A 14,433-nucleotide genomic window follows, 5' to 3' on the forward strand; every position below is an offset into this window, starting at 1 on the left:
TCCACTGAACCCTAAGTTGTCAGGACAGGGCTGAGGCCTAAGAAGAAAGGTAGAACCCTATATAATAGGTAGAAGTCTTAGAACAAAGTTTTCATAGAACCTTGTAGTGACAATCAGCTCTAGCTCCCCCGCCCTGCAAATGCTATGCTGATTCTACAAAATGGCCCATAACAAACCACACATGGAAGCTAATTTTCCTAATTTAGACAGAATATGTGGCTTATAGGCAATAAACGGAAATTCTTGTGATTCAAAGTAGAAAATAGATTTCCATTTCAAGAAAAGTGGATAACCCACTCATATTCTATCAAGTCCATTTGTGTAAGAATTTCTTCCAATCTAAGTCCCTACCTAAATACCCAACAGGTTAAAACTGAGGTTTTTTATCAACCATGTTTTTTTTTTTTTTCAAGAGAAATGAAAAAACAAGAGTTGGTTTGAGAATAATAATAATAAAGCAGCTATATGCATCTAATTTTCCAATGTCTCTAGAGAAGTAGAACTCCGTATCTAAAGAAGACTGAAAGAGAAGGCTCAAAGCCGGGAACAGGTGCCAGATACCATCCTCGCCCTGAGTGACAATACTGTGTTGCCTCGGAATTAAAGAAAAACGCCCTGTGATTAAAAGGACATTTTATACCTGTTCTGAATAGGTGTATAATAACAAAAGAAAAAGATAAGTTTGTGTCCAGACAATAACTTTATATGACATTACAAAACAAACAAACAAAAAACAGATAGATAGAATGAATATTTAAAAAAACAAACAGAAAGGGCTTGTCCATATTCATGGAAAAGCACTTAAATATTAAAAGTAAATAATACTCTAGGCAGCTTATAATTTAGCAGCTAGTAAACATAAATTCAAAGAAGTCTTACACAAAATCAGTGATATCCTTTTCTCAAGTCAAAGATTTAGGAGGAAGGATGCTTCAAAAATTGGCTAAAAGAAAGACAATTTTAGACACTAGGCAAGCCCTAAGTTTAGAAGAGCCTGTCTACTCATGACGCAGGACATCACCGGGAAGCCAGGTGGAGCTTACTAAGGCCAAGGCGTGCTTGCTCAGGGGAGAGCTGCTCTTTGTGTGCGCTACAGAGAAGCAAAGTCATCGTAGAAAAAACGACATCTTCTTAATGAGCTTCAGTTTCCTGCATAAAAACTTGCAGTTCCACTGTCTGACATTTAGTACACATTTTCTGCACCTCACTTGGGACAGAAATACCGAGTTTCAAGGATTAGCAGAAATATTTCAGAAATACTTGAAACAGTTCAAATCTAGTGGAATCTAATCCTCCAGTAATGGAAAAACCAAAGAAGGGGAGAAAAGTTTACTTCCCAATTTCCTATAAGGTGAGTATCTTATCTTCAAGGATAGAAAGCATCAGTACCAGCTCTCTTACACTTCCCAAACGTCAGCATCTCTGTACATCTAGATCTTTGGAAAAATCAACACTTGAAAGTTTTTAAAATGTTGAAAATAAAGTGAAATCCAAAAATTTACATCAAGGTGTAAAGTGGGAAGGGTAACCGAAAATTTAAAATCCAGTTACTCATAAGCCACTCCAGGACCGCCCTTCTCTCCAGCTGTGGGCGGCTGGGGCAGAAGGGAGAATGCAAGGATCCCCACCATGCAAACATTATTTAAGGAGATAAAAAGCTAATATTTCAATAACATCTTTTAAATTTCACATTATGGAATTCTGGCAGTTACGGGCCAAAGATGAGAAGAAAGTTTAAGTGCAGAATCTAAACAAATGACTCTGTTCTGAGAATAAGGAAACAGAGCAGAAATGAGACATTTATGAGCAATTTAATTAGTGAAAAGTGTGCTTATTTCTATATTAGTCTAACATTTTTTCAGTTATCACTATTCCCACTAATGTTACAAATGCATGACTTCAGAGTCAGTATGTTTATTAACTGGTGGGGGGTTGGGAGGATTAAAAGAATTCTAGTTGTTCTGAATGAAATGTTTCAAGTTCAAAAATTTTTTTTACATATTTTTAAAGGGTCAATTTAGACAGTGAAGACTCCATTCCTCTTTCCATCTAGGCAATGATCTTGAAAAGGTCATATTAATCTCAGGGAACAAGAAGCAGCAAGCACAGTCCTACTGAGAGGATTTAAGACACAAACCCTACACAGACAGCTCCTACATTCAGTTTCAGAAAAAGCAACACTGAATTGGCATGGTATGCTGCAGATTTGTCAAAATGAGGCAAATACAAAAAACAATACTATTGGGAATACATATTTTTAAAGGGTCAATTTAAAAAGCACTGAAAGGTTCAGTGAATTGTTTGAAAATATTTTTACACAGTAAATTCTGCACAGTGTGAAATATACAGAAATGCCAACACAAAGCACACTGAGTTCTAAATGACCATGAATTTTTAAATTAGGAAATGGGAAAAAAAAAGATACAATTTAACGTAGAAATGCAGTAAGGTTTTATATTCTAGCTATTTACCTTCTTAAGTTTTCACTGCTCCCACTGCCATGCTATGCTCTGAGATCGGTATGAGCATTGGTAGAAAAGGAGCTCTTCCCTCCTGTGGCCTCTTCCAAGCCACTCTAAGCAAGGTGATCCAACAGCCCTCACCAGGCACATGTCCTACTGAGCGCTTGACATATGGCTATTACCACAGGTGGAAGAGGTAATAATTTAGGTAGAATAAAGTAAATGTATCAAAATCAACCTTACCCACTTCTTTTTAGGATTTATTCAGAGGGGGTGGAAAGATGGCTGCTCCCAAATGATCACAAGAGTTGTACAATTTTCTTTGGAGTTTCAAACCGAAATGGATAATAATTATTATTATTTTTTACAAATTTAAAAAATGCTAAAAGTTGCAAATTAAATCTAAATTGCAGTTCCCACATAACCTAATTTTAAATCTGAGTTACATATTTCCCTGAATACATACTTTCTACAAAAACCAATATAATTTATGAGACAGCATAGGAATCAAGTAGATTTCACAGCTATAAATATTTCAAATTACATGTACACATTATAAATTATAGCAAATAAAATTCAAGTAATAGAAAAAGAAATGAGGGGGAATAAAAAGCAAGTTATTAAAGAGGAATTGAACAATAAGAACTGCACCATTTGCATAACTTGGCTTGAAAAAATTTTACTTGGTTAACTGAACTGATTACGAGTAACTTCAGGAGCTCAGAACTCTTACGTAAAAAGCACTTTATCCTTTCTTTAGACACCTGGATGTTCACCATCTTCTCTGAAGAGCAAAAGCATTTTCTTCCCAGGACAGACACCAACACAGCTGAGCCTTGCGGAGAGAAGCAGGGCACACAGGAACATGCTGCGTTGAGCTCAACTGAAATGTGGACACGGTAGCTGGCAGTAGTGTCCACATGACCGAGCCACTGACCACTGGCTCTGGGAAACGTCAGGGATGAAGCTGTCCATGTCTTGAGAGTTCATGTTCGCTTTGAAGAACACCTCCAAGGTACTGGCATGAAGTAGATTACTAACAGAAAAATGAACAGCACAGTTCTTGCTTCCTATGTTTTTAAGGAAAGGGGTGGGGTTAATCCCAAAGGCAATTTAAATAATGGTTCTTTATTCTCATATATAAATAAATGTTCTGAGAAATTTCAGACTTTAGTGCATCGTTGTAAAAAATTAGTGCAGTTTTTTTTTTTCAGTAAAGTTTTTACCGCTCAAGGAATAAGATAAACCTCTGTGTGTTCATAGTCTCTTTTACTGTACATTACACTTTCACACTGCTCTGTGTCAAGCTGAACGTTTCTACACTGGATTTTCAAAATCAAGGTAAATGAATTTCATGTTCTATGACAAAACATGGCAATTATTTTTGGCAAATAAATTCGAAAAATATGAGTCATAGTTTAGAAATGAAGACTGTTGATTTAAAGCATAGGCAATACATAGGAAAAACTTTTCATAAGGATATACTTTGACTGAACTTCATCCTTCATGCAGAATGTCTTCTTCGCAGCTAACCTAAAAAAGTATCTCCACTTTTTTTGAGGATGGGAATAGTGACAGAAGTCAAGGTGAAGGGTGAAGGAGAGGAGCTTAATGAAGCCCACTCTGTTTTCAAGTCTGTCCCACACAGGAACCAAGTGATGCCTGCAGGCACCTTCTGCTGGCTCCCCTCCTTCTCCAACACTTGGATCGGAGAGGCAGAAGAAACGCAGCTATAGAACACTGGCTCACACTTCAGCCCCGAGTTCCAACACCCCAGTTTCAATTACAGTCACATATTTATCGTCAATCTGGACCAGAAGCACTGCCTTGTCGATGTGGGATCTAGTGCCTGGGTCTCTGCTGCAAGGCACCCATCGGTGAATCACCTAATGATTGAGAATAAAACAAGACATCATGATGGAGAACCTGAGGGTACTTAAACCCTCATCCCACAGGAGCACAGGCGGCGAGAGAGCATCAGTACATACATCAGCTGAATCCATGCCATGGAAGTGAGTCCAGACACCAGGAAGCAGAGAGCCACAGCAGCTTCCCCAGAGTACTTACGTGGCCTTCCATGCCCTCCTGGGGACTCCAGTCTTTCCAGCTGTTCTTTCCGGCTTTTAACCGGATCCCCTCATCAGGCCACTGCAACTCTTTCCTTTTTGACAGGTTGATCCCTTCCAGAATTTGACTGGGATCCACAATCTGTAAACAAATAAGGATCATTACAATTCATTATTTTTTTTTCTTGATGACTATAAATGATATAATTCCAAAGTTTCTTTCACAGAACCCTGTGTCTAACAGTCTCTGATGCTTATCATGAAACAAATGTAAACAGCCACGACCTTAAATCTGCCCAATCTCCTACTGGTAGACCTTTCTGCAGTGGCCATGTAGTCGACGGCTACACAGACAACAGGAACACTGCTGCAAAAACTGCCTGCTTTCAGTGTTTATGCTGAACCTTTTTTAACACTCAAAAATCTATTTTTCAGACTGAACAGTATAAAAGCTGTTTAAAATATTTAAAAGATGGAGTTACAAACGGAGAGACAGAGAAAGATCTTCCATTTGTTGGTTCATATACCATTTGGCTGCAAATGGGTCAGACTTGGGCCATGCTGAAGCCAGAAGTTTCTTCCAGGTTTTTTCTGCAAGTTGTAGAGACCCAAGTACTGGGCCGCCTTCGCTGGTTTCTCAGGCACATTAACAGGAAGTAGGCAGCTGGAACATGAACCGGAGCTCATGTGGGATGCTAGTATCTCACCCGTGGTGACTTTACCCACCTTACCGTAAACTTTGGCTCCAAAGGCACTTCCTAAGAGTTCTCCTTCAACAAATAATAATAACACAGAAGACTAACAGAAGGCCTCTAGGATTACTCACCTGGACTCTGTAGATCACCTCCCCCTTTCTGGCATGCGAATTAGTTGTAGGACTTAATAAAGTGTTGCCCGGCTGGGAGTCAGTGGCACTGCTCTGACCTCCCTCTGTCCCAAGAAAGCCCACGAGGGTGTGATGTTTGCAGGCAGGGATGCTTTGGCTGGAGCTGCTGGAAGAAGGCAGACCATGCTGCACACTGGCCAGGCCACTTTGCCCGGGGAGTTCCATCTGGTTCACCATGGAGAGGCGGGACTGGATGGATGACGGCAAATTGCGAAGGGATATCTGACTGGTGGAAGAGCGCCGACAAGGCCCAAACCCTGTGCTGGACACGCGGAGAGAGGAGTGGCGGCTGCTGTAGCAGTAGGAAGACTGGCTGGCTCCAGAGGCGCGAGCAGGGCACTGTCTGACCAGACTGGACTGCACCGAGTGAGCGCTGTGGCTGGTGCCTGGAGGGAGAAACAACAGAACGCTCACTGACAACGGACGATTCAGACACACACAGCTTTTGGGCTGTTTCCTTAAGATCTTTATCCCTCAATTACTTGATGAATTTATAGAACTTAACATTTATATCTGAAACTTGAAAGTTATGAAACAGAAATAAATCATCTGAGATTGTGTGAGTGTGTGTATTCTGTTTTACAACTTTCACCTGTTAAGGTTTTTTAAAACTCAAAGCCTACAATAAAAGAAATAAATAACTAAATAACTTACAGCAAATATCATGATTGAAGGTTGGAATAAATCCTAAAATAAGTGCCTTTCATGGAAAGATTTCAGAAGAACAAGAATCCCTCTTTAATACATCAGAACAAAATGTCTCATGGAAATAAATGGAAGGATTATGCATGAAATACAAGCACTACACGATCTCACATGTGCATCCCACGTCCATAAATCCAGAGGGGGAGCGGAGGGGAGAAATGCAAAAATGTTGGCTGAAGGGTATAAAGCTTCAGTTGGACAAGAGGAACATGTTCTAGAGATGAACAGCACAGCATGCTGACAACAGTTAATAACTCACTGAATGCCTAAGAGTTGCCGAGTAGATCTAAAATGTCCTTCCCACAAAGAGGAATAAGAATGTGAGGTGAAAGATATGTTAAATAGCTTGGTTTATATTTAGTTCACAATGTATTCATGCCCCCCCCCAAATCAGGCTGCACACCATAAATACACAATTTTTATTAATGAAAACTGTGAGCCAATGACCTACTGCATGACAAGCTCTGGAGCTACTAATACCAAAGTGCTCAGTGGCTCCCAAGGACAGGCTGCCTAGAGACGTGAACAGCCCTCTGGAACACTGACACCACTTAGGGGCTGCCTACTGAGTGGCACTGAACAACAGGTTCTTCTGTGTGCTTCATGCAAGTGGCTTGAAGTGAGTCTTCAGAGGTACCTTTCCTTTGACTCACAGGAATAATGTGAAGATTAGGAAGTCATCATTAATTTGACTAAAAACACAGCCACCTATACTTTAGAGCCCAAAATAAAAGGCAAAGGTACATTTAAAGAAGCACAGCAAAGGGCACGTGCTGTGTCGAGTAGGATAAGCTACTATCTGTGACATGTCTCTGTGACATGTCCCGTAGGAGTGCCACTTTGAGGCCCCAGGGCTCTACCTTCCAACTCAGCTCCCTGCTAACGCACCTGGAAAGCAATGAAAAACAGCCACGTGTCTGGGCCCCTACCACTTCAGTGGAAGACCGAGGCGAAGCCCCTAGCTTTACCCTAGTCTAACCTCAACTATTGCAGCCACTTTGGGAGTTAACAAACGAATGGAAGATCTCTCTCTTTCTCTTTCAAGTAAATAAATAAATCTTTAAGAAAAGACTAAAATTTTCAAATCTTCATTCAAATATAAACTCTGCATCCCTCATCAAAAGAAAAAAAAAATCCACAGAAAAATCTAAAAGGTTGACCACATAACCATTTTGTTTCAATTCCCCCATCACTGGCATCTTAAAAATGTCACCTGATCCACACTAGCAGAGGACAATGCTGGATCAACTGACCCTCCCAAGGCAACAGAATAAATCAATCCTGCTACATGCCAGGCAGCTCTTGCATCAAAAGCGTATTACTGGAGGCCCAGCTTTATGGCCTCTCTTGGGAGAAGGAAATTTTCTTAAATAAGACACAGAAAGCATTAATCACCAAGTGAAAGATCAGTTAAGCTGCTCTGCCCTAAGAACTACTCACTGGTGGGAATGAAGAGTCAGGGAAAGGTATCTGAGTAGGAAGCAGGCAAAGAGCTCAACACCGGATCATACAATTCTAAATCTACCAGAAAAAGACAGCCAAACGGAGGCACTTCAGAAAGAGGAATGCCTGGTGAATTCTATTTTAAAAAATTCTAACCTCAAGTGTCAGAGCAACGCAAATTGAAAAAATGAAATTAAAAAGCATCTCTTCTCCAACGTGCCCCAGGGTCGCTGGGAGTCGAGGTGAGAGCAGCTGACACAGAGAGCTGACGGAGGCCATAACACGGCCATTCCTCTCCACCTACTAGTGAGAATATCAGCTGACTAAAAACAGAACAGCTTTAACATTAAGTATCAAAGCCATAATCAATTTCTGACCTAGTGATTCTACTTTAAAAGTTTTCAGTCTGAGAAAGTAACATGGGACTGCCAAGATTTATATACAAATGTGAAAATTCATCAAAAACATTGGGCATTCATTAAAGAAGAGCTGAGGATTATGGAAAGAAGGGACCAATCAGGTTCCAGAAGTTCACTCCAAGAACCGATTCACAGGCCAATCCAATCAAACTTCTATCCAGACAGCTCCTACTTAGCAAGTGCCAACAATGACCTCAAAGCTAGCTTACACAGTAACTGCCACCCTTCATCAACCACAGCTTACCAGCCTGTGCAAACACCCAAAGTGCTAATGCATTTTCATTCAAAATAGTTTGTGTTTCTGTGCCCTCAAAAACCCTTCATTATTTCCTTTGTTCAGTGGAAATACCAGAGGCCACTCTAGCCTGTGCATCTGTGTTCCAGATCTCAATCTCTTTAAGTGAGATTTAACAATTTAACATTATTAGTTTCTAAAATGTTTCCAGGGAATATTTAACATTTTGAATAAAATGGTTATATCAAATATCAAGTAACAATAGATACATATAATACACATCATATATCTTTTTGAAGACCCCTCCTAAACCTGCATGTAAAGATTACTATAAAGTATAACTGAGAATTAAACCAAATAGTCTATGCATGTGCTCAATGAGACAGGATGTTGGCATCCCTCTTCACATATAGACACAAGTGCCCCCAACTGCTAAGACACATGTACAATTGTGTTTCTTACTACCTAGTGCAGGAGGGTAGGATGTGACTGGTGGATGGAGCCCTGTTCCTGATCCCTGCCCAGGATTTGCAGTGTTTCCCTGGGGCGCGTTGCTGTGGGGATCACCGGTGCTTGTTGCACTGTTACCAGCACCGGAAATTCCACCTCCGGCATCCGAATCTTCAATGTTGCCACCACTGTTACATCCAGCTCCACAGCCTTTCCTTAGCCTAGGAACAAATACCAGAGTACGAAGCATTATCCCAAGAGCTCTTCCAACAGACATTTTATTCCTTTTCTAGCTATTCTGAACTACCAATGCTACTAATGTGACTTTTAAAAATCCTTATGGAGCAATCAGCATTAGAAACAAGTGAAATCCATCCTCAAAGAATGGCTTAAAGACCATATCTCTTTTATTAATTATATCAAAATTTCCAAACAACTTCTTTTGGATACACTCCATTTTCTTTTCCTGTACTGTAAGAAAGAACTGTAACAAGGCCCGACTTGGTAGCCTAGTGGCTAAATCCTTGCCTTGGATGCACCTGGATCCCATATGGGTGCCGGTTCATGTCCCGGCAGCTCCACTTCCCTTCCAGTTCCTTGCTTGTGGCCTGGGAAAGCAATTGAGGACAGCCCAAAGCGTGGGACCCTGCACCTGTGTGGGAGACCTAGAAGAGGCTCCGAGCTCCTGGTTTCAGATCAGCTCAGCTCTAGCTATAACAGCCATTTGGGGAAAAAAAACCAGTGGATGGAAGATCTTTCTGTCTTTTCTTCTCTCTCTAAATCTGACTTCTGAATAAAAAGAAATAAACTTTAAAAAAGAAAAGAAAGAATTCTACATAATGCAGTTCTATCATTAAGGTCATTTAGAGGGACAAAAGTGCCTACCAGAATCTCTGAAAATTCAGTACATATGAAGTACTACTTGCAATCATTTTTTAAAATTTGTTTTTAAAATTTTTAAGTGTTGGTGACTGTCTGGAATTGACACTGAGAGCCTAACAATCCAAGAAACCATTTAGTTCCAGAGAGGCCAGACAGTTGAGCTCCATTTCTGCACCATTTCTACTAAGGGGAAAGAATTTCTTCCAGGTGATTCTAGCACTTTAACAGATACACTTTGAAAAAGAAAATGTTTTTAAACACTGTCCTAAATTTCTGCTTCTCAATGGAGGGACTGTAGTTTACTAAGAACATCCATTTCACAGTTTGCTATTCTAGTAATCAGATCCTGTTTTTCTTCTCTCTTTTTTTAAAAGAACCACTTGGTTCATTCCCCGGTGGCTGAAACGGCCAGAGCTGGGCTGATCTGAAGCCAGAAGCCAGGAGCCTCTTCTGGGCCTGCCATGCAGGTACAGAGTCCCATGGCTTTGGGTCATCGTCCACTGCCTTCCCAGGCCACAAGCAAGGAGGGATCTGGATGGAAAGCTGAGACACAAACTGGCACCCATATGGGATCCCAGCACACGCCAGCTGAGCATTCAGCCACCAGGCTATTGCAGCAGGCCCCAGATCCTGTTTTTCTTAAGCTGTGATACTTAAGAATTTCAACAACTCTTAAGAAATTAAAAATGTTTCATACTTCTTCTTCACCACCTATCAAACTATGAAGTTCCTCAACCATACATCAAAATTTACTGGACAAAAGGCAGAGAAAAATTCACAGACATACTTGAAAATTATTAAGAGTTGAGATTTGTTGAAAGGCAGTGGAATTTCTGCATCACACCCTTACAAGTTTCAACACGTACACAGTGCGCCCCCTACTGCTGGCACACAGTGAGAAAAAACAAGGAAGGAAGCAACTCGCTCATGTTTTTCTTCTAACTGTCCCTGTTTGCCGGCCCGTTTGAATAGGGACAATATGCTGGAATAATGACAAAAAAAAATGCAATTATTCAAGTTTCTATGAAACACTAGAGCAATGGCTCTTACTAACTCATACTATGAATTAGATTTACCACCATGGTTCTGAAGATAAAAAAAATACTTAATTTCCTCAAGTTCAGGTATAGCAGGTTAATTTTTGTGTCATGGAATCTGTATCTGTTCTGCAAGCTTCCCAGGTGCTGCTGATCCCCTGGCTAAGCACGAGGGTCAGGGTCTCCCCACACCGAAAAAACACAACCCGTGGTTCACCTGTGCCATGTTGACACGATGAAGTTTCTGATATTTCTCAAACTGATAGGTCCCCCAAGAATCTCTTTAAGCTGTTCATGGCTGTCAGAGTAAGAAGTTGTCAGTGGCGAAACAAAGATCGGGTAGCCAATAGGTTGATCACAGGATGAATTTATCATGTTTCTTAGAGCTTGCTTGGCATTCTGGATGCTACCTCTCTCCGGGTTACGATTACGCAGAAAAACAAGCTCCTGTTGTTGTCCTGCCCAAAGACCTCGGACACATTCCTTGTTCACCTGGAAACCAGTTAATGTAGGAACTAGGTTAAGGGGCCAAGAACAACATTCATATCAACACAAGGGCAAAACAGAAGTAATACAAAAGATACATACGACAATCAACTGAAAAGCAGGCAGCAAGTATTAAGTAGGTCACACAGGAATAGACGCTAATTAATTTTTGTTTTGTCATTAGCAGACTCTTTTTTAATATTTGATTTTTTAAAAAGATTTATTTATTTTATTACAAAGTCAGATATACAGGGAGAGACAGAGAGGAAGATCTTCCGTCCGATGATTCACTCCCCAAGTGAGCGCAACGGCCGGTGCACGCCGATCCGAAGCCAGGAACCTGGAACCTCCTCTGGGTCTCCCACGTGGGTGCAGGGTCCCAATGCATTGGGCCGTCCTCGACTGCTTTCCCAGGCCACAGTCAGGAAGCTGGACGGGAAGTGGGGCTGCCGGGATTAGAACCGGCGCCCATATGGGATCCCGGGGCTTTCAAGGCAAGGACTTTGGCCGCTAGACCACGCCGCCGGGCCCTCATTAGCAGACTCTTAAGTAACAAGTCCCTAGAGAGATACTGTTCTCTCTTGTTAAAGTATGAAGTATTAGGTGGCCTATTCAATTTTTAGATCAATGAAGCACTGCTTTTATAAATAAGAGAACAGATATTTTTAATAAAAATATCTTTAGAGTTGGTAATGCACAGTGAGAGTTGAATGGATATATGAAATATTTGGAAACTGATTTAAATGAAGGTAAAAAATAATAATTAAAAACTGTCAAAATAAAATTTTGGAAATTAGGCCTCAAAGTCCTGGAATGTTTTAGCTTTTTTAAAAGAGGAAAAATTAGAGTGAATCACTTAGAACTTCTAATTACTACTAACTACAAACTACCCTATTACTTTGTTATCCAACTTTTTTGTTTCCCAAAAAATTCTTTACTTTTTATGATACAGTTCCATAGGCTCAGGGACATGCCGTCCAGTTTGCCTGCATCAACAGATGGAAGACCTGAAATACAACAGATGAACGTCTGCAACACCCAAATTAGTAAAATTTATAAGGCTTTACAGCACAAGTCAAGATTTCACTGGACAGAAAGATGAGTAACAACACAAGAGCTTATGAACAAATACAATGTGGTATGGTCACTATTTTCTTTATTATGAAAGGAGCTGCCACAGCTGTTTTACACTTGATCTTAGCCAAAGGGCCGAGAAGCGATTGCCACAGCTGTTTTAAAGACTGGATCAAAGTATCTACCTCGTAGTTTTGAAAACAAATGACTGTCTCATCAACTTACTCTGATGACCCTGAAGCTCAGGTAGCGTCTGTTGAGCATGATGATTTTGTATTCATTGGTGCCATCGTCCATGACATGTCGCAGAGCGAGCAAGGAGGGAGAGTTGGCCAGGACCGCACTCCGCCACGCAGGGTCCCCTTCGTGGGCTATCACGAGGTTTTTTTCATGAGACACAATGGCTTCGTAGAGCACAGTGGGGTCATCATATTCATCTGGAGAAGTGAAATGATCCTAAACACAGAAACCAAAAAATATTTGTAACAAGAAAGGAATGAATTCCAGGAAGATTAACTTCTACTGCTAATAAAAGAAAAATTCCTTTGAAAACTGGCCTGGTGTGTCTTTACTTTTATTCTTTGATTTCAGAGACAGAGATAGAGATCTTCCATCTGTTGGTTTACACCCCAAATGCCCAGTCCTCCTGGAATGCACCTCAGCAGGAAGATGGGGTGGTGTGGAGCTGAGACTCAAAGCCAGGCACACCAATATGGCTTGTGGGCATCCAAGCAACACCTTAACTGCTGTACCAAACACTTGCCCCAGACATTTCATATCCACATGTCAATATTAGGAATAAATTAGACTCTTAATCACAAACATTACATTTTTGCTCAACTACTTCCATAAATTCCTCAATCCAGTCCTTTCTTCTAAGTTTTAGGATTTTGAAATATTTTCTTTGTTTTTCTCTTTCATGTGTTTCTTTTACTGAAGGATTATTTCACTACTCTCAGTTAAGGCAGGCCTATAAAAGGTCTTTGTTGTGTCTCTTTTCAGTGGGACACCTTTTACATAAAGCCACACTTCTAGATAGCTGTAACATACACCATTTTACCCTGCCTCTCCTCTAGTTAAGTTATTGCTCAAAGCTATAAGCAAACACTCAGAGTTTCAGTCCTAAAAAGTAGGCAGTGTTCTCAGGGAAGCCTCTTGACCTTAACAGCTAGTCATTCCTTCGGTAGTTACTTGCTATCTGCTATGCACAAGGTTCTATGGCAGGTGGCTTAGAAGAAAGTAAGGGCTTTATAAAACATAGCTCTCCTTTTACAGACCTACAGCTTTAACAGGAAACATGGGTCATAATACTGGAATAATCTTAACACAAATCTCAATTTTTGAAATGATGTGTTAAGAAAATGGAAATGCTGCATTGGCCACATTCCTGTTTAGTTAGGAGGTTGACAAGTTTTCATATTCAAATAAAGTAACTCATTTGCAATCAATCCAAGCATGCCAGGAGTATGTGCTGTGTGAACGGGAGGAAGGTAAAAGCAAGGAGATAATATATACAAGGGTACAGCCTCTAAATCCAGGCGGTTGGGATATATGAAACTACAGGAACACATATGCACTTCTGTAAAACTATTCTCTACGACATCACTGCTCTTCAAGCTAGCCAATTATTTTGAGAAAATACTTAATTTTATATACTTCAAAACTGCAGATAAAAGTAGCTTAGCTGTTTCCTACATTTACAAAGTTAGTAGATGAAAATCCTGTAACTTAACATTTTGAGTTTGTAAAATGTGATTTAAAAATTATGTGACTATAAAAGTTAACTGTAAAAAAAACCCATCAAATTCATTTGGTGTGTAATGTAAATCTTGGGGAAATTAGAAAAACAGCTTTTGATCAGACCACTGGGCACCTCACCTCACGTCAAAATTCCTCCCCATCTACAGCACTTACTCCTCCACTGCCTTGGGTGTTGGCCACTCTGAGTCTCCAGATGTTTTACTCTACTGGGAAATGCTTTCGGCTGCTGGACTTGCCTGCCTGAGGAAAGGCCTTGGATCGTAGGGAGGCATACAGCAACTTGCACAATTCCTTCCAGAACTCAGGTGTGGCTGGAATTCAGCTGAAACACATTTGTACTCAGCTCCTTCCCTTTCCCTTCTTCCAGCCTGTTTCCAACACTTCCTTACAAAACTCCCTCAAGTACACTCCGCACAAGCATCCTGGGTCCTGTCTTTCCTCTAAGAGATCGGGCAGTTTTTGCCTTCTGTGACTACCCCAACTCTCCTAGTCTTCCTTTTAAATACAGAGTTTACATTTATCTCAGC

General features: G+C 40.6%; 1 protein-coding gene across 5 annotated transcripts in view; it reads right to left on the bottom strand.

Annotated features, from left to right (window-relative positions):
* Positions 1–3,125: 3,125 nt before the first annotated feature.
* PCNX1 (pecanex 1) overlaps positions 3,126–14,433 on the bottom strand; it is a 152,115-nt gene continuing 140,807 nt past the window's right edge. For all 5 annotated transcript variants that reach the window (XM_004584432.2, XM_058655456.1, XM_058655454.1 and 2 more), the window contains 6 exons: positions 12,371–12,601; positions 10,803–11,077; positions 8,682–8,887; positions 5,355–5,800; positions 4,530–4,670; positions 3,126–4,348 (listed from right to left, as the gene is read on the bottom strand). In XM_004584432.2, the coding sequence (XP_004584489.2) occupies positions 4,208–4,348; positions 4,530–4,670; positions 5,355–5,800; positions 8,682–8,887; positions 10,803–11,077; positions 12,371–12,601 (1,440 nt within the window). In that variant the 3' untranslated portion in view covers positions 3,126–4,207. The remainder of the gene's footprint in view (positions 4,349–4,529; positions 4,671–5,354; positions 5,801–8,681; positions 8,888–10,802; positions 11,078–12,370; positions 12,602–14,433) is intronic.

The sequence above is a fragment of the Ochotona princeps genome, chromosome 26 (genome assembly GCF_030435755.1).
Source record: "Ochotona princeps isolate mOchPri1 chromosome 26, mOchPri1.hap1, whole genome shotgun sequence".
NCBI classification, from domain to species: domain Eukaryota; kingdom Metazoa; phylum Chordata; class Mammalia; order Lagomorpha; family Ochotonidae; genus Ochotona; species Ochotona princeps.